General features: G+C 36.3%; 1 protein-coding gene across 1 annotated transcript in view; it reads left to right on the top strand.

Moving 5' to 3' along the window:
* Window positions 1–26,738, top strand: part of LOC149408900 (hemicentin-1-like) — a 130,626-nt gene that overhangs the window by 33,861 nt on the left and 70,027 nt on the right. The window contains exons 13-28 of the mRNA XM_089650329.1: window positions 637–939; window positions 1,764–1,957; window positions 4,171–4,318; window positions 6,525–6,764; window positions 6,948–7,020; window positions 8,566–8,798; window positions 9,307–9,499; window positions 13,280–13,404; window positions 13,831–14,008; window positions 15,561–15,655; window positions 15,756–15,903; window positions 16,810–16,931; window positions 17,908–18,051; window positions 20,764–20,898; window positions 23,349–23,473; window positions 25,043–25,294. Of these exons, the coding sequence (XP_089506455.1) occupies window positions 637–939; window positions 1,764–1,957; window positions 4,171–4,318; window positions 6,525–6,764; window positions 6,948–7,020; window positions 8,566–8,798; window positions 9,307–9,499; window positions 13,280–13,404; window positions 13,831–14,008; window positions 15,561–15,655; window positions 15,756–15,903; window positions 16,810–16,931; window positions 17,908–18,051; window positions 20,764–20,898; window positions 23,349–23,473; window positions 25,043–25,294 (2,708 nt within the window). The remainder of the gene's footprint in view (window positions 1–636; window positions 940–1,763; window positions 1,958–4,170; window positions 4,319–6,524; window positions 6,765–6,947; window positions 7,021–8,565; window positions 8,799–9,306; window positions 9,500–13,279; window positions 13,405–13,830; window positions 14,009–15,560; window positions 15,656–15,755; window positions 15,904–16,809; window positions 16,932–17,907; window positions 18,052–20,763; window positions 20,899–23,348; window positions 23,474–25,042; window positions 25,295–26,738) is intronic.

Here is a 26,738-nt window from a genome sequence, read left to right as displayed (position 1 = left end):
TCCGCGTGTAAACGTGCTGGGGCAAGTCAGTAGGACAAAACCAATCATTTTGCACATACGTATCTAATATTTTACGGTTCCATGATAACTCAACACAGTGACAATTCAACACACTTTTAAAAAGTGATATAAAGACATTAGAAACGATGAAAAAAATAAATTTTAACCTAACCTAACGTAACCTACTTAACCCAGTTAATAAAGTTTTTGTTTCAATCACTTTCCATAACTTTTTAAAAAAGTGATAAATTATCATTTTGATGATTTATCCGGTCACCTATTTACGCGAGCTCACTTGTAACGTGAGTCGTCATGTTTCCATTTTCGCAGCTTTCCGCATTTGTACAACGGTTTAATTGTTGTATTGTCCCTCTGTCTTGTCAGGGCGGTCAGCTATTAACGGAGCTGGGACAGGACAGGATAGTATTGTCCTCATGTGAACTTGGCATAAGTGAGATCATACAAAAAAGAAAAACAACATGGACATCAAACTGTCAAATGAACTTTTAAAAGAAAAAACCTTTAATGCATCTGTTTTATTTCCCCCGTTATAAATAGTTGTCTCTCATTAGTAATAAAGTTGAAACCAAGTTTATAGCGAAGTAATGCAACTTGACCTATTATTATACTTTCCAGGTGGAACATCACAATCTCAAAGCATCATCACGCTCCTGGCCCCGCTAAAAGTTGAAGCCTTCCCCAAAATAATGGAGTATGAAGCCGGGGGAACCTTGGGCTTCTCGTGCATTGTCCACGGTTCCACGGATGGCAGATGGGTCTCCCTCGACAACGACGTGAAGACCTCGGAAGACCTGAACTGGGACGTGACAAGAGTGCCCCTTGCCACCGGAGGCGTGCAGATATTCATGGACGCAAAGAATTCCACGAAAAGACATCAAGGAGTATACGATTGCTACGCTTTTAGGGATCAAGAAACAGGTAACCTAATTTTTTTTATTTATTATTTATTAATGGTTGTCGCTCTGTTGCAATTCTTAATGCTGGATGCATAACGTTACGAATGTCCCGTTTTCAGAAAGCGGTCAACTCATGACATCAAATTGCGACCAAACGATTGACTCAAGTATTAGTTATTGTGGAGCCACTGTCGAAAACAACCATCTCTACTAATGTCCCATTTTAGTGCCAAAAAATATGATCACATTAATGCAGGCTTGTTGAGAGAAAGCATCCAGTATTCATTACATTAGGTCTAAGGTCTTTAGGTCTTTAGGAGACCGGACTCGTGGATGTGTCCAGACCTGTGTCTAGGCGCGTGAGGAGCGCAGGCCAGGGATGATACCCGGGGCCAGGACGCTGATGCGATCCCGAGGAGTCCATGGTAATCCGTAGTCCGTGTAGAGCCGGTGCCTAGGTAGAGTAGGTCTGTGTAGCGGTGCAGTGGAGTAACGACACTTCGCTTAGGTAAGGTGAAGAACGCTCCCGAACATTCTAGTTGCTACGGCTATAAACATTGCCAAACAAACCTCTAGGCAACAGCAGAAATTTCCAGTATGTTCTATGACGGCCTAGGTACCTTAGCGCTTGGCGCTGTGTACTAAGTAATACTTGACACCCTCCGACTCGAGTAGTGGCGTACCACTACATATATATATAGCATATTGGTAGGCTTCTTCTGGTTATGTCTCAGCCACGTAGCTTGTAAGTATCTTTGTGTACAAAGGGCCTTATTTTTTAAATTATCTGCTGTCCAGAATATGATACGTTAAACACAGTGTGTTTTTAAAATTATTTTTCCACAGTTCACGATACTGTGGAGTCTCGCTATGTGGAAGCGCCTTCAATCATCACCCCCAAGGAAAGCATATCCTTTGAACTGGATAGCACCGCCGTGTTGGAGTGTGTTGCCACTGGAATACCACCACCAACCATCACTTGGCTCCTGCCCGATGGAGCCGCCGTGATGATGGAAACAGAAGAAACTAAACGAATTTATGTAAGTTTATGATCGGATTATTTCGCAGAATTCAAATGTAAAATTATCATCCAATGTTCAATCAGCACAATTTTTTTTTTTTTGGTATTTGGAAAATCCCTGTAAAATGCCGATTCTAGGTACATTTTAGCTTTCTATAAAAATATTATCTGCAGAAAAGCTATCATCATGCTTTTATGCTTGTCAGCTGATCACAATTAGGTAAAAAGCTGAAACAATTAATAAAAAGATAAAATAAAATAAAAGCCATTCACAATTTGATAGAAAGCTATTTAGAATTTGATAGAAAGCTAATTAAAATTTGATAGAAAGCTATTTAGAATTTGATAGAAAGCTATTTATAATTTGATAGAAAGCTATTTAGAATTGGTGTAATGGAACCTTTCAAATGTCCACTCCTGCTGGTCTCCTGCTGTCTCCCTCTAGTTATTTACGTCTATAGCTCTTTGTGGTCTACCTCCCCACTTTCCAGTCACCTCAGTTTAGGCTTCTCAACACTCTTTTTCCTATAACTTTACTATAGAGAAGCCTCCTTTACAGTCACTTTTTTCAAGTCAAACTCGAGAAATAGTTAAGTTTAACTTCTGGTGTAACTTTGAGGGAAATTATTCAACTCTTTACATGCGGCCGTATCAACTGTTGTTACGACAAAAAGTCTATACTCACACGCGGCTGAATCAACAGTTGATACGGAAACTTTGACGGCCGATATTCCAGCGCTCTTTCGTCATAAATGTATTTCTTGCTCACTTAAACAAAAATAAAATTGTATTTCATAAAAAAAGATCGATAATCAAGTGCGCCTCTTCGCGCCTTTTAGTCCTTTAGTTTACTTTTTTGTCAACGGATGGCGTTAGTACTAGTATGTCATTCACAACTTTTCATAACTAAAAATGATAAGTGATCATGGTGTCCCACTTGTGTCTATCACCTAAGTACACACAAGCCGAGTGAATGGCGGGACCACATTCAAAAGATACGGTACGTCTTTGTATGAAATTTTATGTTTTTGTTTTTATAAACATCTAAGAGTATTGACAAATTAACGCGTTCAAAAGGTTAAATAAAAAAAACATGCAAAATAAAGTTTTGTGCATTACCACCAGCATTGCCACTTGCAGTTTAACTACGGCAGTGTTCTGCACTAGAGTGAGGAGGCAGCAGATAAAGGTTTAAATGTGGTAGTGCGTGCTCACTCGCTCCCCTTTGAACGCTTTTAGCTGCGTTTGTTGACCAGATTTGAATAGCCAGGTTCTCCCCACCTTCCTCTACCCCATCTTCTTCCTCTCTCCACTACCTTCAGACTCACAACTTACCCCATTTGGGGATGCCATAGTCTTGCTGGCTCCAGATGGTTGGGAGCAGTTGGGACTCTTGTGCGGTATTCACTAATAAAGTAAAGTTCTCTAATCCCACTATTAATTGTTACCAACACCAATACTATCCTGATTTAATTCTTTCAAATATTTTTGCTTCCTTCTTATCAAAAAATATACCTATCGAATTCAACCTTATCGAAATATTTGCCCATTGCTATAATAAACTATTTATAAAGTAGCCTGTCTCGACACAGTATATTCCTAGTTTATAAAATAGCCTGTCTCGACACAGTATATTCCTAGTTTATAAAATAGCCTGTCTCGACACAGTATATTCCTAGTTTATAAAATATCCTGTCTCGTCACAGTATATTCCTAGTTTATAAAATAGCTTGTCTCGACACAGTATATTCCTAGTTTATAAAATAGCCTGTCTCGACACAGTATATTCCTAGTGAGATACGGTTATAAATATGTGTAAACCCAACGTAATATAAAGTACCTCTTCCCCATCTCCTTCCCCTCTCTACTACCTTCAGTCTCACAACATACCCCATTTGAGGATGCCATAGTCTCACTGGCTCCAGACGGTTAAATAATAAATCTTGTTGTGTACTAAAGACCAAGACCCTGTCCTCTAAATAACATCGGCTCAGCTGTGGTGCCTTTCACGGTTGAATACACAGATGACAGCATTTAAGTGTTCATTTCTTCGGCACAATCCCAACTACTGAGTCAATGGAACTGTGACACCACTGATATTGGGGATAGACAAGTATTAAACTGATAACTTCTGGTTTCATCCACTTTCTGCAGTGGATAATGAATTGTAGAATGATGTTTTGCGCAATACCATGTTCACCAGGTGTTAAAATAAGCTGATTATTTTTCCAGGTAAAAGACAGCAGATTGATAATCAATAATGCCAACCCAGTGGATAACGGAAGATATATCTGCTCTGCGGAGAACCAGTTTGGAGTGGTGAAGAACGATCTAGTGCTCACCGTATGGAAGAAACCCACATTGATTGATAAATTGGAAAGTAAGTTGATTTTTTTTTTTTGTGTTTGTTTTGCCGCAAGTTTAATGCGTCTTCGCAAAATAAAACATTAGAAAAATTACAGAACCTGAAACGGTTAATTCTGTTTTTACTCGGTTTTGAACACAATATCACGTCAATAAACATCAATGATAAATCCATTCATATTAGAATCATAGATTTTTACCTCCCTGTGCATATGAGTATATGCACGGGGAGTATGAGTATAGTATGAGTATACTACCCTACTATGTACACCTCAATAAGATTTTATTTTATTTATAATGTACACAACAGACAGCAGATTAACGTAAAAAAAATATACAATGAAATAAAAAAATTATATGTTAAATTTAAATCTAACCATCCAATAATGGTGTTATTTTAACTTTTTCAATGCAAATACCACTCAAGAGCAGTGGCGGCTAGTGACTTTTGTGTGTTCTAGAGAGTTAATATTACAAAAATGGCAATATTGATGTTGTTGTAGCTGAAAATGTTATTATATTTTTTTTCGAAAATTCGATTTTCAGGAAATCCGTGCGGCGCACGGCAAAACTGAAATTTCCCGAAAATCTTCATACAAAAATCGAAACTTCTACAAAAAAATTAAAAATCATTTTCAGCTACAACAACATCAATAATGCCATTTTTCGTAATATTAGCACACTAGTACACCCAAAAATCACGAGCTGCCACTGCTCAAGAGTCCTAACTGTTCCCAACCATCTAGAGCCAGTGAGACTAAAACTAGAGATTCGAGAAATTTTATAAAGTTCTGGGGGCTATCGCTAAATATGTCCGGTTTCTTGCATAAGAAACCGGACATATTTACAATACAGTGGATGTTATAATGTAGTCGACAAATTCGCACAGGAGTAGGTTGTGTTGGTTTTTTGGAAAGGAATATGGAAAGTAGGCAGTGGCGAGCATTTCTTTGACGGTGGGGACCGTCAATTTTAACATGTACTGTATTGAAATCTCTATAGAATATATTATAAAACAAACAAATATTTTCATGGACTCGTCATGCGCCTAATCAGATGTCTAAACAAAAAATAAATTTAAATTTCTATAGGTTTATACCAATTTATACTACATATAGTGTAATAAAAGTAACGCAATGTCTTGCAAGATTATCATCGAACTATACGAAACTAAGTAACTTTCTTCGACAACAAACTGTTCAGTTTTATTTGTCACGGGGGGATATAAAGATCTGCCTCCAATGGTATTTGAAATACGCGCGTTTCGTGGAATGCGTTCGGTCGAGAAAGAAAAGCAAATAATGCGCCCAAATGCGTAAAGGGACATCTCAGATTTTCAAAGTACTCTGACGATTCGCGCATGGTCAGTTCGTCTGCTGACGCTAGTTGTTGCTACCGTTGCTAGGCTACTAAGCTTCAAGACATGGAGTGGAGCGGACACCTGTCGTTAATTGTAGATTAATGCTCTTACGTAGAATTAATTCATTTTGGCGTAGACTTTGGCATAAAGCATTGACTGTTTTATGTATCTGGGAAAATCTGGTGGGGTCTGTTCCCACTGTCCCCCTGTGAATAACCGCTAGTGCGTTAAGGAATAAACAATCATGTGTTCATCATGTGACGACGAAGTCATTTCGAGTGGAATGACTTTTGGCATATGTAATTATGTACCTTCGACGAGACTCAAGAATAAGAATGTCGACCAATGTATGTATATTCGATGGCGATTGGGAGCGGCTTATTTTGGAGAATCGATACCCTTCAGTGATTTTCATACAATAAAATCCATTTCCAATATTCCTGTACATTACGTATTGTATTTTTTAAATGTAAATACTGTACGAATGCAGGTATCCTCCGTGATGAAAGAGAATTGAGTGCAGTATTTTGTTTGTCTCCCAAACTTATTACATATTTCAATTACCTGTACTAGAATTTATTAGTGAAGATTTCTTGGATACCAGGGCAACTGTAATGTCCAGATAAAATTTTGAGAGTCTCAATCAAGGTACACCTTTCTCTTCTTTCTTTTAACATTGGTAATCTTAGTTCATTGAGTCTATCTTCGTATTACCAGTATGTCAAAGCTCTTACTATTTTGGTAAACCATCTCTGTGTTCTGTCTATTAGATATGTATCTTTCACATAGTATAGACTCCATATTTGGAAATCATATTCCAGGAGACGTCGCCCACATTAAACAATATCATGTTATGTTTCAGATAAGACAATCAATATTTACGACTCGATTACAATCCCTTGCAAAGTGACTGGAGTTCCGTTGCCTCTGGTGGCGTGGTATTTCGAAGAATCCAAACTAACGAACGTTGAAACAACACAGGATGGAAGTCTTTTGCTATTGAGTAGAGTTGACATAAAGGATGCAGGGAAATATACGTGCATAGCTGAAAATCAACATGGCATTCTGAAGGAAGAAGTCTTCATTCATGTGGATGGTTTAGGTTTGTTAAACACTATTTAAGTCGTATTTTATCATAAATGATTTAAAATTCTCACGGACAAAAGTATTATTGCGATTGCTTTTTGAGGTATTCACACGTCACATCTAAAATCAATCACGGAAGTATTTCGTCGTGTTCACATATTTCAGATTGATGATTATTTTTTGTATTTTGGTATTTCAGAGGCTCCGATCGTAACCAAAGGAAATAGATCAATAATAATAAAAGAAGGAGAAGACTTCGAAGTAAAGTGTAGGTAAGATGTATTTCAAATACATATAACTTTAATGACAGACTGTGTGACATAGGTCGTTAAAAACCTTATTAAATACATATATATAACTTTAATGATGACTGTGTGACATAGGTCGTTAAAAACCTTAATCAAATACATATAACTTTAATGATGACTGTGGGACATAGGTCGTTAAAAACCTTATTAAATACAAATATATTTAATGATGTCTGTGTGACATAGGTCTTTAAAAATCTTTATAAATGCATATAACTTTAATGATAGACTGTGTGACATAGGTCGTTAAAAACCTTATTAAATACATATATATAACTTTAATGATGACTGTGTGACATAGGTCGTTAAAAACCTTATTAAATACATATAACTTTAATGATGACTGTGTGACATAGGTCGTTAAAAACCTTAATCAAATACATATAACTTTAATGATGACTGTGTGACATAGGTCGTTAAAAACCTTAATCAAATACATATAACTTTAATGATGACTGTGTGACATAGGTCGTTAAAAACCTTATTAAATACGAATATCTTTAATGATGACTGTGTGACATAGGTCTTTAAAAAACCTCATTAAATACATATAACTTTAATGATAGACTGTGTGACATAGGTCGTTAAAAACCTTATTAAATACAAATAACCTTAATGATAGACTGAGTGACATAGGTCATTAAAAAACCTTATTAAATACATTTAACTTTAATAACAGACTTTGTGACTTAGGACGTTAAAAACCTTATTAAAGTGAAGCATTTGGTAAATTACCGAAAACCTAATCATGCAGTCCTTGCATTACTTTGTGAGGCTTAGGCATATATTTTTATCTATCTATATAAATAAAAATGTAAATCTTGGTTTGTTCGAAATCTTAAATCTCCGTAAGTTCTGACTGAGCCACATCAATGCATGGCAGGGAACAGCTAGTATTATATTAAAGTCTTTTCCGATTAAAATAAAAAAAAAACTGAATTTTCCGCAATCTTAAACAATATAATTTCAGTTGTGATGTATGTAACTTTAAAAAATACATAATAATTCATATATTTTCAGTAGCTACATACGAGTATTATATTGAATTTGTTCCGCCATTTTTATAATAGTCGGAGGTGTATTGGTCAGCATAGTTTCTTCCAAACAGTTGATCGGGGTTTGATTTTCTCCAGTGGCAATTTATTTTAAAATTCTTACTTTTTAAAAAAAATATCTTTTAAATTTTTTTTTAATAACTCTTGATTTTTCACGGGTCTGCACTTCATCAGCACTTTACAAAAATATTCGTTAAAATGTCCGATTAAAGCACATGCCGAGATGTGCTCTACTCTTAGTATTAAGTACTCGGATGTATTGTCTCCCTGTCATCACAGTAATTTTGATAGTCGGTCAAGCAAGATATTTCTTCATTGACAATATTGATATTAAATTATATTATATAAGACAATAACATAGGAAACATTGCCAACAAAAAAGTAAGTACCGAGACAAAAAAATTACCGAGTCAAATCTCGTAAAACCTTTGCTTAGTCAATTTATGTTTTCCAGATCTCTCCAAGGCAAGCCTCTACCATCTTTGTACTGGCAGAAGGAAGGAATCAACATAACTGACCGGGCGCCAAATGATCAGGGATTTATGGACGAGGACAAACCGGAAGAGGCCAACACAGACATTGAAATGATATTGAATAATGTCATGTATGATCAAGAGGGCAATTACTCCTGCGTCGGAACTAATATCGTGGGAGAAGACAGATATGATTTCTACCTCGATGTTCAACGTGAGATTTGTTTATATTGTTACGAAATTGAAATTAGAAGGCGTGTATGGGTACAGCCGCCCCAGGTACCTCTGCCATAGGTCACCCCAAGTGGTTTACTACGTTAGGTGACTTAGCAGGGGTGCCCGGGTTCACGGGGTGAGGTTTGTCTAGATCTTGGTGGTGGATACGTTTGCCCACCTACTGCGTGGTGGGCCGGATCGTAAGAGACTGGTCGGGGGAGACCTTTTGACCTCTCCAGCCAGAATCTCTTGACCCATCGCCTAGCACTGCAATGAGAGGGATGTGATCAAACGTCCATCACTCCTGGACACACTGACTCCCAGATTCCTACCCACCTCTTACCTACCATACCTCTCCTTCCTTTCCCTAAAATGACCCTCCACACAGCATCCCCATCCCCAAAGATGAAATAGGGCCTGAAGAAAACTATAAAACTTTAGATTTAGAATCTTAATCATTCTGTCTTACCGTCATTTTAAAAACTAAACTCATTAATTAATTTCAGGTCCTCCAAAATTCGCTCGTCTGCAAGCTCAGAACGCATTATACGAAGATTACGAGGACATTCAAGAAGGGGGCGGAACAGTGGAGGCCGTTGCAGGATCCGAGATTCTGCTGAACTGCGAAGTGGGTGGAAAACCCAAACCATTTGTGACGTGGTCCAAAGACGGCATTCCAGTGGTATTTACTAATATTGTGTATGTATGTGTTTTATTTCAACAATAACAAAGTAGTAGTTCTGTGAAAAGAAGACCTTGCCTCCAAAAACTTATGTTAATGAATCAAAACCGAAATTTCCTCTGAAATCATAAGTTTTGTAAGTAGGTTCTTAAATACCTACTTAATTCTAAAGTTAGCCATCTAGTCAGAGTAGGGCTTGCTTGAATAATAAAGTGAACATTTAGACTGTGGTCTGGAACAAGTCAGAGTAGGGCTTGCTTGAATAATAAAGTGAACATTTAGACTGTGGTCTGGAACAAGTCAGAGTAGGGCTTGCTTGAATAATAAAGTGAACATTTAGACTGTGGTCTGGAACAAGTCAGAGTAGGGCTTGCTTGAATAATAAAGTGAACATTTAGACTGTGGTCTGGAACAAGTCAGAGTAGGGCTTGCTTGAATAATAAAGTGAACATTTGGACTGTGGCCTGGAACAAGTCAGAGTAGGGCTTGCTTGAATAATAAAGTGAACATTTGGACTGTGGTCTGGAACAAGTCAGAGTAGGGCTTGCTTGAATAATAAAGTGAACATTTAGACTGTGGTCTGGAACAAGTCAGAGTAGGGCTTGCTTGAATAATAAAGTGAACATTTAGACTGTGGTCTGGAACAAGTCAGAGTAGGGCTTGCTTGAATAATAAAGTGAACATTTGGACTGTGGCCTGGAACAAGTCAGAGTAGGGCTTGCTTGAATAATAAAGTGAACATTTAGACTGTGGTCTGGAACAAGTCAGAGTAGGGCTTGCTTGAATAATAAAGTGAACATTTGGACTGTGGCCTGGAACAAGTCAGAGTAGGGCTTGCTTGAATAATAAAGTGAACATTTAGACTGTGGTCTGGAACAAGTCAGAGTAGGGCTTGCTTGAATAATAAAGTGAACATTTGGACTGTGGCCTGGAACAAGTCAGAGTAGGGCTTGCTTGAATAATAAAGTGAACATTTAGACTGTGGTCTGGAACAAGTCAGAGTAGGGCTTGCTTGAATAATAAAGTGAACATTTGGACTGTGGCCTGGAACAAGTCAGAGTAGGGCTTGCTTGAATAATAAAGTGAACATTTAGACTGTGGTCTGGAACAAGTCAGAGTAGGGCTTGCTTGAATAATAAAGTGAACATTTAGACTGTGGTCTGGAACAAGTCAGAGTAGGGCTTGCTTGAATAATAAAGTGAACATTTAGACTGTGGTCTGGAACAAGTCAGAGTAGGGCTTGCTTGAATAATAAAGTGAACATTTAGACTGTGGTCTGGAACAAGTCAGAGTAGGGCTTGCTTGAATAATAAAGTGAACATTTGGACTGTGGCCTGGAACAAGTCAGAGTAGGGCTTGCTTGAATAATAAAGTGAACATTTGGACTGTGGTCTGGAACAAGTCAGAGTAGGGCTTGCTTGAATAATAAAGTGAACATTTAGACTGTGGTCTGGAACAAGTCAGAGTAGGGCTTGCTTGAATAATAAAGTGAACATTTAGACTGTGGTCTGGAACAAGTCAGAGTAGGGCTTGCTTGAATAATAAAGTGAACATTTGGACTGTGGCCTGGAACAAGTCAGAGTAGGGCTTGCTTGAATAATAAAGTGAACATTTAGACTGTGGTCTGGAACAAGTCAGAGTAGGGCTTGCTTGAATAATAAAGTGAACATTTGGACTGTGGCCTGGAACAAGTCAGAGTAGGGCTTGCTTGAATAATAAAGTGAACATTTAGACTGTGGTCTGGAACAAGTCAGAGTAGGGCTTGCTTGAATAATAAAGTGAACATTTGGACTGTGGCCTGGAACAAGTCAGAGTAGGGCTTGCTTGAATAATAAAGTGAACATTTAGACTGTGGTCTGGAACAAGTCAGAGTAGGGCTTGCTTGAATAATAAAGTGAACATTTGGACTGTGGCCTGGAACAAGTCAGAGTAGGGCTTGCTTGAATAATAAAGTGAACATTTAGACTGTGGTCTGGAACAAGTCAGAGTAGGGCTTGCTTGAATAATAAAGTGAACATTTGGACTGTAGCCTGGAACAAGTCAGAGTAGGGCTTGCTTGAATAATAAAGTGAACATTTGGACTGTGGCCTGGAACAAGTCAGAGTAGGGCTTGCTTGAATAATAAAGTGAACATTTAGACTGTGGTCTGGAACAAGTCAGAGTAGGGCTTGCTTGAATAATAAAGTGAACATTTGGACTGTGGCCTGGAACAAGTCAGAGTAGGGCTTGCTTGAATAATAAAGTGAACATTTGGACTGTGGCCTGGAACAAGTCAGAGTAGGGCTTGCTTGAATAATAAAGTGAACATTTGGACTGTAGCCTGGAACAAGTCAGAGTAGGGCTTGCTTGAATAATAAAGTGAACATTTGGACTGTGGCCTGGAACAAGTCAGAGTAGGGCTTGCTTGAATAATAAAGTGAACATTTGGACTGTGGCCTGGAACAAGTCAGAGTAGGGCTTGCTTGAATAATAAAGTGAACATTTGGACTGTGGTCTGGAACAAGTCAGAGTAGGGCTTGCTTGAATAATAAAGTGAACATTTAGACTGTGGTCTGGAACAAGTCAGAGTAGGGCTTGCTTGAATAATATAGTGAACATTTAGACTGTGGTCTGGAACAAGTCAGAGTAGGGCTTGCTTGAATAATAAAGTGAACATTTGGACTGTGGCCTGGAACAAGTCAGAGTAGGGCTTGCTTGAATAATAAAGTGAACATTTAGACTGTGGTCTGGAACAAGTCAGAGTAGGGCTTGCTTGAATAATAAAGTGAACATTTGGACTGTGGCCTGGAACAAGTCAGAGTAGGGCTTGCTTGAATAATAAAGTGAACATTTAGACTGTGGTCTGGAACAAGTCAGAGTAGGGCTTGCTTGAATAATAAAGTGAACATTTGGACTGTGGCCTGGAACAAGTCAGAGTAGGGCTTGCTTGAATAATAAAGTGAACATTTAGACTGTGGTCTGGAACAAGTCAGAGTAGGGCTTGCTTGAATAATAAAGTGAACATTTAGACTGTGGTCTGGAACAAGTCAGAGTAGGGCTTGCTTGAATAATAAAGTGAACATTTGGACTGTGGCCTGGAACAAGTCAGAGTAGGGCTTGCTTGAATAATAAAGTGAACATTTAGACTGTGGTCTGGAACAAGTCAGAGTAGGGCTTGCTTGAATAATAAAGTGAACATTTGGACTGTGGCCTGGAACAAGTCAGAGTAGGGCTTGCTTGAATAATAAAGTGAACATTTGGACTGTGGCCTGGAACAAGTCAGAGTAGGGCTTGCTTGAATAATAAAGTGAACATTTGGACTGTGGTCTGGAACAAGTCAGAGTAGGGCTTGCTTGAATAATAAAGTGAACATTTAGACTGTGGTCTGGAACAAGTCAGAGTAGGGCTTGCTTGAATAATAAAGTGAACATTTAGACTGTGGCCTGGAACAAATCAGCAGAACTACACTCATAACATGAATTTTGGATCCATCAGTTGATCTTTCCTCAATCAATCTTCCCCTCAATTATCTGATCTATAATGTAACTAATTAAGATATTAGTTACATTTTTTTATTGCAAGTTATTGCAGAGATAATATATGATAAACTAATAAAATTAATTATTATTTTTTTGGTAAACAAAGACAAGATTTTTTATGCATAGCACAAAGGGTCATCGGAAATCGAAAGGACACGGGTTCAAGTCCCGTTGGCGTCATGTATCTTTTATCAGGAGATTTTTCAATGTGGATGAGTGTTTCAGGCTAATAATTATTGCTTATAAAAATAATAAAATGACATGTTGTTTGTGTTCTAGATATACTGATGAGAGTAAAAATCTGATCATATCAGATGTCAAAGAAGTAGATGGCGGAACATACACTTGCTTTGCTACAAACCCTGTTGGGACAGTCAACAAAAACTTCACCGTCAATGTTATAGGTAAAAATAAAGCAAAAACCTATGTGTATGAGTCAGTAAATTCTTAAACAGTAAACTCTGGCCGTATTGAATTTCTTGAACAATCTAACTGTTTTCAGCTTGCAAAGTCATCTCCATAATAAAAATTCATAATTTACATACAAACATTAAATATTTCGAAACAAATTTGGAAACATTCCATATATTGAATATTTCCATGTATTGAATATTTCCATATATTGAATATTTCCAAATATTGAATATTTCCATATATTGAATATTTCCATAAATTGAATATTTCCATATATTGAATATTTCCACAAATTGAATATTTCCATATATTGAGTATTTCTATATGTTACTGAACATTTCCATAATTATTAAACATTTCCGTACAATAAATGAATATTGAATATTTTCATATACGGAATATTTCTATATTTGCAGTGAAACCGCGTATAGTGAATGACCGCACAGAGCCAGTATTGCAGACTGTGGAAGGTCAACTAGTTGTATTGCCTTGCTCTGTATATGCTGTCCCCGCCCCAGAAATCTCCTGGCTCTTCAATAAAGAACCAATCGTGCCATCTGATAGAATGCAGCTTGACTCGGAAAATACTTTGAGGTAAATATGATTTGATGATAAAAAGACTTGAATCAAGAAAATGCTTCATTAAAACAAAGGCCAAAATATGTTCTTCAGACAATATTTAATTAAAGCAACTGTAATATTATTTCTAGGCAATCAAATTTTCAAACCAAAAATACATGTTTTTTCATTACTTTGCATTGCATCGCCTTAAACTTAACCTGAAGAGGCCAAAAAAAACTACACCAAATATTTTTTTTTTTGTTAAAGCCAACACAGCCAATACCATACTTGATAAAGTGACATTTTAATTTTTGTCTTTACCGAACCCCTAATGACGTCCTCCGTGGTCAAGGGGTAAGGAAGGTCGCGGGTTCAAATCCCGGTGTGCGCAAGTTTATTTTATTTGATTAATTTGTGTTATTTCACAATTTATTCAATTAAAATAATTAAGGAACTAAAATTACCAACCTTACAAGAAAGAAGAGAAAGGGGTGACTTGATCGAGACTTTCAAAATTTTATCTGGACATTACAGTTGCCCTAGCATCCAAGAAATCTTCACTACTAATAAAAATATAAATCTCCGTGGACACTCAAAAAAAATTACCAAAACGCCTTTTGCATCTAATCCTAGAAAACACTTCCTTGCAAATAGAGTAGTGGATGCTTGGAACAAACTCCCACAACATGTCATCGATGCAACAAATATAAATCAATTCAAAGCTCTATTGGATTCACATTTGGAGAGAAGAAAGGACTTAGTTCAAACTTAAAACAACTCAATTACTGGCAAACTTGTTGTGAAATCAGATATGAGCGGATCAGCAGAATGCTGCCTGCTCATTACATAATAATAATATATACTTACGTTGCCTTCCAGAGTGGAAGATACTCTCAGTATCGCCCTGGTGTAAGACCACCATTCAGAATTGAAACGTTACTTGAAATGGCTTTAGCCGTGTTTGGTGACCAGATCTGAATAATACTCCCCCACCTTCCTCTTCCCTATCTTCTTCCCCTCCTCACTACCTTCAGTCTCACAACATAACTCAATTAGGGATGCCATAGTTTCAATGGCTCTAAATGGTTGGAAGCAGTTGGGACTCTTGTGCGGTATTCACTTCACCAAAAAATCCAGTAGAGGTAATATCTGAAGGCAAAATGAATGTATAAGGACGACACTACAATTGCAGTACTTTGTACCGTGCACGGGCACGATTCTTCAACGCTGCAAATGCAGGGCTCCGGCCTCTAGGGGTTGAAAAAATTTAACAGCAGGCTTCCAAAAATCTTTAATTCAACAAAAGGTTTCAGGAAACCGGAAATCTGAAGAAATGGATTTTTAGCCGCTAACTGACTAACTAACCATCACGCAGGTGTAGGCAGATAGGACGGACCGCCAAACAACTCAGTCTTGGCGCACACTTCTTGCCTCATCCACATTCATACATCGTCTCATACATATTCTATTATTCTGACTCTTGACATGGCCCGACTCGAGTATCTGATACACTCGATCGTGCCATGTCTTCCTCGGGCGTCCCCGACTTTGCTAATATATAATATTGTGGGTATGTTGTTTTCAGATTCGTGGCAAATCTCACTGACTCTGGGATATATCAATGCGAGGCAATAAACAAGGCGGGAAATTCAAGTCAAGAATACCTTGTGTTAGTCTTTGGTATGATAAACCATAAATAATATTTTCAATAAAACTAATCAGTACTTTATAATAAATGAAGCATTGATAATAATACAGTTTGTTATGTAATTTGTTTCAGTGCCTCCATATATCTATCCTTCTGGAAATGAAGTTGTGAAAGTGGCAGAAGGATCCTATATTGCTTTGGATTGTCACGCTATTGGCTTCCCTGAACCAAGTATCATTTGGTCCAAGAATGGCCAGCCTATAAACTCCAGCGAAATTATGTGAGAAAACATTCTAAATTTTGGGTGGGACTTGGCCTTCTCCTTAAATACTCTCCATTGGCTGGGGTCCCTCACCATTGGCTTCCAGTCCTCAGTTCTTCCCGTTCTGTTCAAATCCACCTCCGTGCAGCCTATCCAACTCTTCCTTCATCTGCCTCTAGATCGCTTCCACTAGGGTAACCAATGAATCATTATTTTTTTGTGTCAACACAACATCAGGAACACTTATTGAGAAGTCCTTCTTTCAAAGGCGATGGTTGAATTATTGCGATTAAGCAATCATTACTTCTTTAGATTGATCTGACGAAGCCCATAGTAGAGGGAAACTGATTCAACTTAAAATAAGTTAGCGAAAAGAGTTTTTAATTATAATACATAATATTACAATTTGAGGAACTTCAAGAAAGATGTCAACTAAATTTAATAACATTATTTGGGTGGGGCAAAAGTAATCACCCTATTGGAAAACGCTATAACTTTTGCAAATGGCGCCAAATATCAATTCGGTTTTGACATTTGTGAAGCAAACAAACGCAGAATACAAATCGACAAGACATGTATCGGTTTACTCCGCAAGAATGCGGAATAATTATTTCCATTATAATTAAATAAATTATTAAAAAATTACAGCAAAAGAACATCGGGTGATTACTTTTGCCCTAATCTGTATAACTTTTTTTCAATTTCAGCATTCATTTTCGAATAAATCGAGTTCAAATTTGAAATTTTTATAAAAATCAGTCGCAGCTATTTAATGTCTCATAAAATGTGTCAAAGTGTAGCCCCAGCTCCAAAATTTTTTCACCAGTTTACTGACACCATACAGAACATGAATATGTTTGTCTTTGTTGTTTGTATTAATTCAAAAACTGTACGACCTTGTTAGTATTTGTATTTATATTTCAGAATAAACGATTCGGGGCGACTGAACATCACAAAAGTAAGCCGAAATAATTCAGGAACGTTTATTTGTGAAGCCGAAAATTATGCAGGATTTTCTGAGAAGATTTTCTACGTTGTTCTGAATGGTAAAAAAAAAACATATTACATACAAAACTAAACATAAGTCGATACTGTTCTATTTCAAGATCTTATTAGAGAATCTCGTTTTCTAGACTTTACTCAAAATTTTAGCAATTTTATATTAAATTTTTTATAACTTTGGCAATATTGTTATTGTCTTAACCTTTTGAATAATTAATTGTTCTTTTCATATAAAACTTTATCATAGTGATATTAAGATAGCGGAAAAAAACTTGATAGACTATAATTAACACAGTATCGGGAATGCTGGTGATAAAGAAGAGACATTGGACAATCCTGCATGCTACATTTGTTGTTTGTCTTTCATGCAGTATATCTAATACAAAACTTCAGTAGCACATTCATTACTGTTAGTGCCGCAATAATGAACAGCTAGTAGCGGACGATATTGCTTGTTCCATGCAATCTCATCTCGTCAAATTGCAGTTTCATACAAATATCACATTCACAACACACTGGATACTTTGGGTTGCTGTCGAGTCGCTAACAGAATTTATGTTGCCTACAATGAACTGCTACAAGCTGCTTGTCTATTGCGGCCCTCGCTTAATACTTTTAGCACTTTGAAAAAATCAATAGAATGTTAATTATTATTATTATTATGTAATGAGCAGGCAGCATTCTGCTGATGCGCTCATATCTGATTTCACAACAAGTTTGACAGTAATTGAGTTGTTTTAAGTTTGAATTAAGTCCTTTCTTCTCTCCAAATGTGAATCCAATAGAGCTTTGAATTGATTTATATTTGTTGCATCGATGACATGTTGTGGGAGTTTGTTCCAAGCATCCACTACTCTATTTGCAAGGAAGTGTTTTCTAGGATTAGATGCAAAAGGCGTTTTGGTAATTTTTTTTGAGTGTCCACGGAGATTTATATTTCTATTAGTAGTGAAGATTTCTTGGATGCTAGGGCAACTGTAATGTCCAAATAAAATGATTAATGATTTGCAATGTTTTCAGAGCTTCCCAATATTCTGCCAAGCGAGCTTCCAGTGAATATACAACTTTTGGCAGGAGAAGATGAGTTCAATATTCCCTGCAGGGCCAGTGGAAATCCTGCTCCATATGTTTCCTGGATGAAGGATGGAAAATACATCCTAAATGGTATGCTATAAATATATTCAGTCTCACTTATAAAGATTCTCTAATACGCAAGCTGCAGCGCTTGTATAGCTATACGGTGGAGAGGGCCGTATACTGTTCGGGTTAAAATATTTACTCATTATAATATTCCTGCAAGATTTTTGGACTGGTTTCTTTCCGATCCTCAAAACACGGTCATTTTTGCATTTTGCGTTTATTTGCTAACTTCACATTTCTTCATTTCATTGACCCGGTCTCCTTTGAATTGCTTTAAAATTGGCCATTTTGATTATGCATTATGTATTTGCTTTGGTAAATCGATATTTTGATTTAAATATTTCTCTGATAGTGCTGCAAATGGGTATTACTGCTTTTTTACATTTTTGTTGTGCAACCGATCGATATCTGTCAAATCAACCAGATTGTTAAAAAAGTCCGCGATCTCAGTCATAATACGATAGTAATACATCCTTAATCCTGGGGGTCGGGCGGTTTAAAAATCTGTCAGCCACTAATACTGCGGTATTACGGCCGGCAGACGCAGTACGCATGTGCGTGATTTAGAGTAACATTTTCTAATAACCTGTTCTTATCCCTCAGTATTATCTATTTTGAGTAAGACGGATTATGTTTACACTAAACAAGAGTCAACCCAAAATGCGGGAAAAGTTGTCAGGATAAAAGAATACAGAGGAAAAGGTTATGGGTTTAAAGAAATATAACAAGCGAGTACCTAAATGACTATGTGTCTAAATGACTAAGGGGGTATTTCACTATGTCGGGCTAAATATCTGACTAGCTATCCGTTGGCTGGCTTTAAAGATCAGAATAACTTCGTTATTCAACGGCGACCGTTTCACCATTGTTGCCGAGCTTCCGGATAGATAACACTCGAAATAGTCTGGCAACATCGCAAAATGTTTGCAGTTACCCCATCTACTGCAACGCCTGTCATGTTTTGCCGCAATGTCTATGGAATGCTAGCCTCAACGCCAATTGACAAGTTTCCCGCCACAGTCCGCACACCGCAAAGTGTGCATTTTTTTGGTTATGTTATGTTGATTATCAGGTCATTTTAGATAGATTCGTGTCGAATTAATACATTGTTTCTTATTTTGAACACAATCAAATAATTCAGGATGGATCATACAAGCATTCAAATTCATTCGAGCTCTTAAAACTCGCGGCCTTCGCATCGCCGCCCTTTCACCTGCTTCTGTAAATCAAAAACCTCGGTATCCATAATAATTCGCAACAAAATTCGACTCACTTCTCCGCTGTCGAACTCGGAATGTTTTGACGCCATCTTTGATTCGAGGAATAGTGCCTAACGTGAGGTTCGAGCACTGATTAGTCAAATCGAACTTTAACCCGAGCGTTAGCGTTATTCAGATATAGTGAAAACGAAAAAATGACTAATCCGCGGATTAGTGCTTAGTAAGAACATAATCAGAGATAGTGAAATGCCCCCTAAGTGTATTATTATATCATTACAACAGAATTTTGCATCGAGTAGTTCAAGTTGGTATATGTATCTTTTTAAATAGTATAAAACAAAGTTGCTATCCGCGAGATAGTAATGAGATACATCAAAATAATGTAGTACGGAATTTTTGTTGTTTGTTTTTGGGGTGTTATGCCGTGTTGCGCTAACTCCTTCTTTAGCCGACGTTTCGGACAGCGTTGCAGTGTCCATCATCAGGGCAGATCCGGTAGATCCGAAGATGTGTCACATCTTCGGATCTACCGGATCTGCCCTGATGATGGACACTGCAACGCTGTCCGAAACGTCGGCTAAAGAAGGAGTTAGCGCAACACGGCATAACACCCCAAAAACAAACAACAAAAATGCTTTTGGCCGTGAGAATCTAAAAACTTACCTAGTACGGAATTGTATATCTTAAAAAGGCCTATAGAAAAGTCCACGATGGTATATGTCTATCTCCTAAGGATAACCCCCAGCAACGCTGGGTACAGAGGCGGTTCCTTGGTACGTGCATTTGTGCATTGCACTGCTTGTCTTCAATCTCCACATAACAAATTACAACGACATCTGTGCCCCAGTGATCGATGTAAGAAATTCGTAATTCCCGTCAGGTCATTATTTGAGCTATCTTCTAGTAAAAAAATCCCGCGCAAGAGCAAGCGGTCGTGCATACCCAGATATGCACAGAACCAACTTTTACCATACTACTAAAACAGCATCGGGCGGTATCGAGACAGCCCGAAGTAGCCGAAACGGTGACATGAGCGAGACAGATTACACTCTTAACGTCAAATTACGTGTTAGAGCAGTGCAGATACATAACCCATTCCGTGCATTATCGAAGTGCTTTGACTGCGTGTGAATTTTGCATCACTTTGATCATGTGTAATCCAATGCGTTTGGAATGGATTCGCTTAGAAATACTAATGTTCAATGTTAACGCAACAACATTAACACATTGGAACTCGTTCGCGGTGAAATCAAACGGTTTCGCTATATTTTCAACGATGAATTGAGTGTCCTTTATTTTCGAGATAATTTTGTATTATTTAATCAGTTATTTTACAAATATAACTTAGAAGATAGAATGAATTGCAGTAGGTGTTCCCATTCATTAATTTGCTCCTCCTAAATTACAGACTAGGTACATTTTAAAAGTGAAATGCACTGCTGGTAATTACAGTCACGGGCCGCGTCTGGCTGGGTACACGTCAGATAGTTATGTATAAAATTAAACTCTTTTACAGATCTACACACCAAAGTTCACGCTGACGGCACCCTGTCTCTAAGACTGGTAACAGAAGACCTGAGCGGGAAATACACCTGCCAAGCCGCTAACACGGAGGGTTCCATAGAGATTGACTATCACGTTCAAGTTATTGGTAAGTTTGCTTAGTATCTACCTTATTTATAGACTTTATGGTTATTGAGTTCTCCGTAAAGAACACATAACTACATATATTGTCATTTGGCAAATGATTCTGAGAATGTGACATGAAACGGATAGATCAGCAGAGTGGTAAACCAGGAGGCATGCGGTATTAATGGTCCTTGGAAGCGGTGTTACATATTTAAAAACATTTAAATCACTCAAGCGATAGCTACCAATATTTGGGTAAGAATTTATTATTTAAAATGAAATAAAATAATTTTTGTTTTAAAACCACGAGTTTTTAATAATTTTTTGAACCGTCCGGTTTCGCTTTACTTTGAGGAAAATTTGAAAAATTTTTGAGAGAGACAACATGATATAAATATAACAAACACAAAGAAATCATATAATACATTTACACAAGTACAAAAGACATGGGAAAAACCGAACGATAATTATGTAGACTAATGGATTACAATAATATATATGGAGAAACAAAGCATCAACTGACATGGGGTGATAAGGAGAACTTGGACATTTTTAATAGTTTATTGGGAACAAACTTAATATTGGATTACTTGATATATCTAATTGATTATTAGGAATAGGACTTTTGGTTTTTATAGCTTTTTTTCCAGTGCTTCTAGATTATTGAGTCTGTCACCATGCCCGTTTGTATGTAAAATATTAGCGCCTGTGTTATGACAGAAAGTATGATCTTTGCTAATCAGATGATTGGCAAATTCAGAGAAACCGTTATTATTGAGACAACGAAGATGCTCTTTAATCTTTACCATGAAGATGCTTGAGTAAAGCGAAACCGGTCGGTTCAAAAAAAAAATTTATTAAAAACTCGTGGTTTTAAAACAAAAATTATTTTATTTCATTTTAAATATGTCAAACCACAAAGTGATTGCTTTCTACAATAAATTTATTATTTATTTATTTATTCATTTTTGGGAAATCGACAGTTTACATTTAATCAGTTTGTATATAAGTGTTATTTAGTAAAATAAAACCAATTATGGATTTCCTCCTTGTGACTTTAACTGAGACAGCATAATTTAAATTTCTACAAAACCTAAAAATATGGGATAAATAGTAAAATTTAGGTGACTTCATTGGCTTTAAACCACAGAAAGCAATTTAAATGTTTTCATATTAATATTCGGAGGTATAAGAGTGCAACTGAATCTAAAACCGGAAATCTCTATACTCGTTTGATTAACTTATATTCTGTGGAAGAAAATACCTACTTCTAAAATGATTATTTTTTTATTTACTATTCATTAACGCTTTATCGGGCTTTTACAGAGGAAATTGACAATTTATGTATGTAAGTGTAACATAATACATGGATAATAGCATAACTATATACAAAAAAAATAAAAATCAAATGCTAATACTAAGGACGGGTTGTTTCGGAGAATTTGAACAATTCATCAAATTTCAACGTTCGTTTCCGGGTTCTGTGAAAGTCCTATTCAAGTTCTGTTATTATATCATTATAGGTTAGTTGCTTGATAGAACTGAAATAAAAACAGAACTTGAAAAAATCTTCCGCATAACTGGAAAATGAACGTTGAAATTTGATGAATTGTTCAAATTCTCCGAAACAACTCGTCCTAAGATTAACATCAAATCCAAATAATTGATATTGTAAATTTATTTATTTATTGCATCTCACTATACATAAAACACTTTTTTTCACATAAAAATCTACCTCACTAGGACTAAGCCTGTATCGAGGTTAACAATTTACATTTGAGTGAAGCAAACATAAGAGTATCACAAACATAAAGTAATTTTACATAAAAACACAAAATATTTCAAAATTAAAGAAAAAATGAGTATTAGATGTGTTACCAGATGGGTAATTTGACAGTATATTGTAACAATATTTGAACCATAACTAATCATTATTCAAAAGAAGAAGCAAAGTAGATAATAAAGACAGGTAGGGTGACATTCAGTTTTTAGCAAATGGGACTTATATAAAATCTTATTATTTAAGAAAGGACAAGGATGAAAAAATATTAAGACAAATATTTAAGATAAATAAAGCAAAGTTTCAAATATAAAGTAAGTATGTACATTGTACATTCGTTTATACATACAATTATTTATGTTTGTTGCGAACCAGTAACACTGAAAACAGGAAAATAATTTACTCGTAAGGTATATAAAAAATAAATATTTCTTTAATTTACTGATATGTATTAAAAAACAGAAGTTTAAAAAAAAGAAAAAAATAAGGTCTGTTTTATATATAGAAAAAAAAACAAAACTAATAGTAATGGCAAAATACCAACGTTTTAATTAATGAAATGGTAAATAAATCAAAGTTATACATATCAAGTATTATGAATTGAATGACCTTAAATAATCACACAAAGGTAAAAGAAAAAATTGCAAGGACTTCGAACTGCTAACTGGAGAATTTTGTTTTTATAATTCCAGCGCCTCCCGCATTGTTGGACGCAGATGAACACGAGAAGACCATCATTGCTTTAGAAGGAACCACAACTAATCTGGAATGTCCCCTCCAACCCTCTTTGTTTATGCCAAACGTTCAGTGGTACAAGGTAACTTAGACACAGAGATGTGCAAAATGGGTACCCAAAACCATTTGAAATGCAAAATGGAAATGGGTCAAAACTTTTCCGTTTGAAAATGCAAAATGCAAAATGGTTTTTAGAAAAGCATTTCAAATGCAAAATACCTATTTTCAAAATGCATTGAAAATGCAAAATGGTTTCTCATTCAAATAGTTATAGAATTTTTAAACAATTTTGTCATTTAATAATGGACATCAATGTAGAACAAAAATATTACATGATGGTAAATCCAAAAACACCACGACTACAGATTATGAAACCACAAAAAATTTGCGCGGGACTAATGTTGCCAACGTAAAAACATAGAAACTGCTATCTAACATTTAATATTACAGCGTCATGGCCATGTTCAGTATTTAAATCAGTATTTTTTGTAATGGTATCACTCAATTGCCAGGGCTCCTACCAGGGAGCAACTTGACAAATGTAAATTATCTCTCATAGCGAGGTTGAGGACCGACTGATATTTGGGACTTATGAAAAAAAGATGAGTGGAGAAAGTAGGAAGAATGTTGCAAAAAAGCATTTAAAATGGAAAATGCATTGAGAAAAGCATTTAAAATGCAAAATGGAAAATACCCATTTTGCATTTTGCATTTTCATTTGAAATGGATTTAATTGAAATAAAGCACATCTGAAAAGGAAAGGAAAGGAATGAAGCAACTACAAGTGGCGTTTCGCTCCATCTGCGATTACTTTGTTCCTTTCCCATAAGTTGAGCTTCAGTTCGGCAGTTCGGCTCGCGTATGTATACGTAACATTACATTGCATTATTTCATCAGCTTAATTCGTAGACTGCGTAACTCCATTCTTTTCGAAAGCAAGATAATGCCATTTGGTGTTAAAATTAGTCCAGCTTCGAATAATGATTTCGTGAAAAAATCCACTTTGCTTTTAAAGACAAATTAGTAATATCTCCATGATGCCATTTTGTGGAATTATGTAAACTTCCTAACTCTGTTTTAAAATAAAAAAGCCTTTAATTACAAACGTTTAATGATTGATAATAAACTACAGAAAAATATGGCATATTCTGAACATAAATATAAATGATAACTGTCTCGAGACAGGCTACTTTATAAACTAGAAATATACTGTGTCAAGACAGGCAACTTTATAAACTAGAACTATACTACGTCGAGACAGGCTTCTTTATAAATAGTTTATTTTAGCAATGGGCAAATATTTCGATAAGGTTGATTTCGATAGGTACATATATATTTGATAAGAAGGAAGCAAAAATATTTGACAAAATTAAATCATGATGGTATTGTTGTTGGTAACACTTAATAGTGGGATTAGAGAACTTTACTTTATTAGAGAATACCGCACAAGAGTCCCAACTGCTCCTAACAATCTGGAGCCAGTGAGACTATGGTATGTTGTGAGGATGGATGTAGCGGGGAGGGGAAGGAAATGGGGAAGATAAAGGACCTCAGCTAACTTACAACCTCAACTTTTACTGCTCCGTCATTAACATTATATTCTACAAAATATTTTACCAATGTACAGAAATGCTAATGCTTAATTTTCTAGAACTCTGACCTGATTGAAAACAACGCAAACACCACAGTGCTCAAACTCTTGAACGTGTCTCGCACTGACGCATCGGAGTACTCCTGCCTGGCATCCAACACGGGTGGCAAGGTGTCCGCAACCTTCAAGCTGGTGGTCCAGTGGCCACCCACTTTCATCAGCGGCAACAGCGAGGAGTCGGAGTATGTTCACTTCCTCGAAGGGGAGCCCATGAAACTGTCTTGCCATGTTGATGCTAATCCTGCTGCCGATGTAAGTTTATTGAATACTATAACTGTAGTGGGCTTGTACTTAGTTTTACTTTTAACTCATTATTTTTCTTATTGAAATATGTGGAATATGAAATGTAACCTGATAAAAGCTGCTCAAATTTAATTTCTTATCTCTAAATAGTATAAAATAAAGACACTATCGGCGTCTGTCTGTTTCGGCACTTGGTTCTTCTAAAATACACAACGGAATTTAATATGGTTTTCACTATCATTTAGAGAATTTCTTCCGGAAGGTTTATATATATAATACATGCATATAATATTTATAGAAAGTAGAGAGAAATCGATGTTTTGTGATAAGTTGTAAAAAAAATTTTTTGGACGCTTACATTGCTAATGCTGGCTAAACCTTATGAGATTCATCAAAATAATGTACAACGGAAATATATATCTCAAAAAGGCCTACAGAAAAGTCCGTGATGGTAATGTCTATCTCCTAAGGATAACCCACGGTAATCATTTTTATGTTTTACATACATTTGCGAAGCTATTTCGACCAAAATACTATTAATCCTAATCCAATTAAATATGTTAGTTACGTTGAGAATTTAATGTAGATTAAAAATGCCTTTTACAGCATATCGTTTAAATGTGTAATATCTAATAAGATTTTATAGATTTAAAATTACGCACAACAAAATAAAACAGTCAAGAAGCTTCTTTGACCGATATATTTTCAATCCTTACCCACTAGTAACACGGTCAGCCGCACGCACAAATTCACGCACCTCTACGAAGGTGGATAATCTACCACTGTGTGAAACCATAAAATTGACAACCGGTAGGTTGTTCCCTATAATCACTACTTATAAAATTTTTCGACGCTCAAATCAGCGTTGAGTTGTGCAGTTCAATTTCTAAATCTAAATTTATAAATAAAGGTACCGATCAAGCTATGTTCAGCATTCAATCACCAAATGCAGAGAACAAATATCAATCTGATCATTACATATGCAGCCCTAAGGATAAATTGCTTTGACATAACCTCCAAAATAGTTGAAAGAAAAAATTGTTCTTAAAAAAATACAGTTTAAGATTTCATTACATTGGTTTAAAAAATACAAAGAAATACAGTTACATTGGTTTAAGGAGACTATACAGGGTGTATCGGCACTAACCCGACAAACTTTAACCAGCTATTCCTTAGCACATTTGGAGTAAAAAATGTTATGGGCACTTTGCTGTCCGGTAGCATTTTTTTTTCAATTAAAATCAAAAAAATAAAAATTTCCACACTACATCACTGTCATTGGCATTGCTTTTCGTGTTCAACAGCTGTTATAAGCAAGTATGTCGAAAAGCGTCTTCGCTCTTTCGCACACACTAAATAATAATAGTTAAAAATGAGACAAATGGTGCCGTGCCATTTCGTTGTGATTGTAAAAGTGCGCCAATATAGGTACACACGTGCATTATTCAACGGA

The sequence above is a fragment of the Hesperophylax consimilis genome, unplaced genomic scaffold (assembly GCF_061612785.1).
Source record: "Hesperophylax consimilis isolate HC1 unplaced genomic scaffold, BYU_Hcon_1.0 scaffold_45, whole genome shotgun sequence".
Taxonomy (NCBI): Eukaryota; Metazoa; Arthropoda; class Insecta; order Trichoptera; family Limnephilidae; genus Hesperophylax; species Hesperophylax consimilis.
This window is presented reverse-complemented; position numbering and strand designations above follow the sequence as displayed.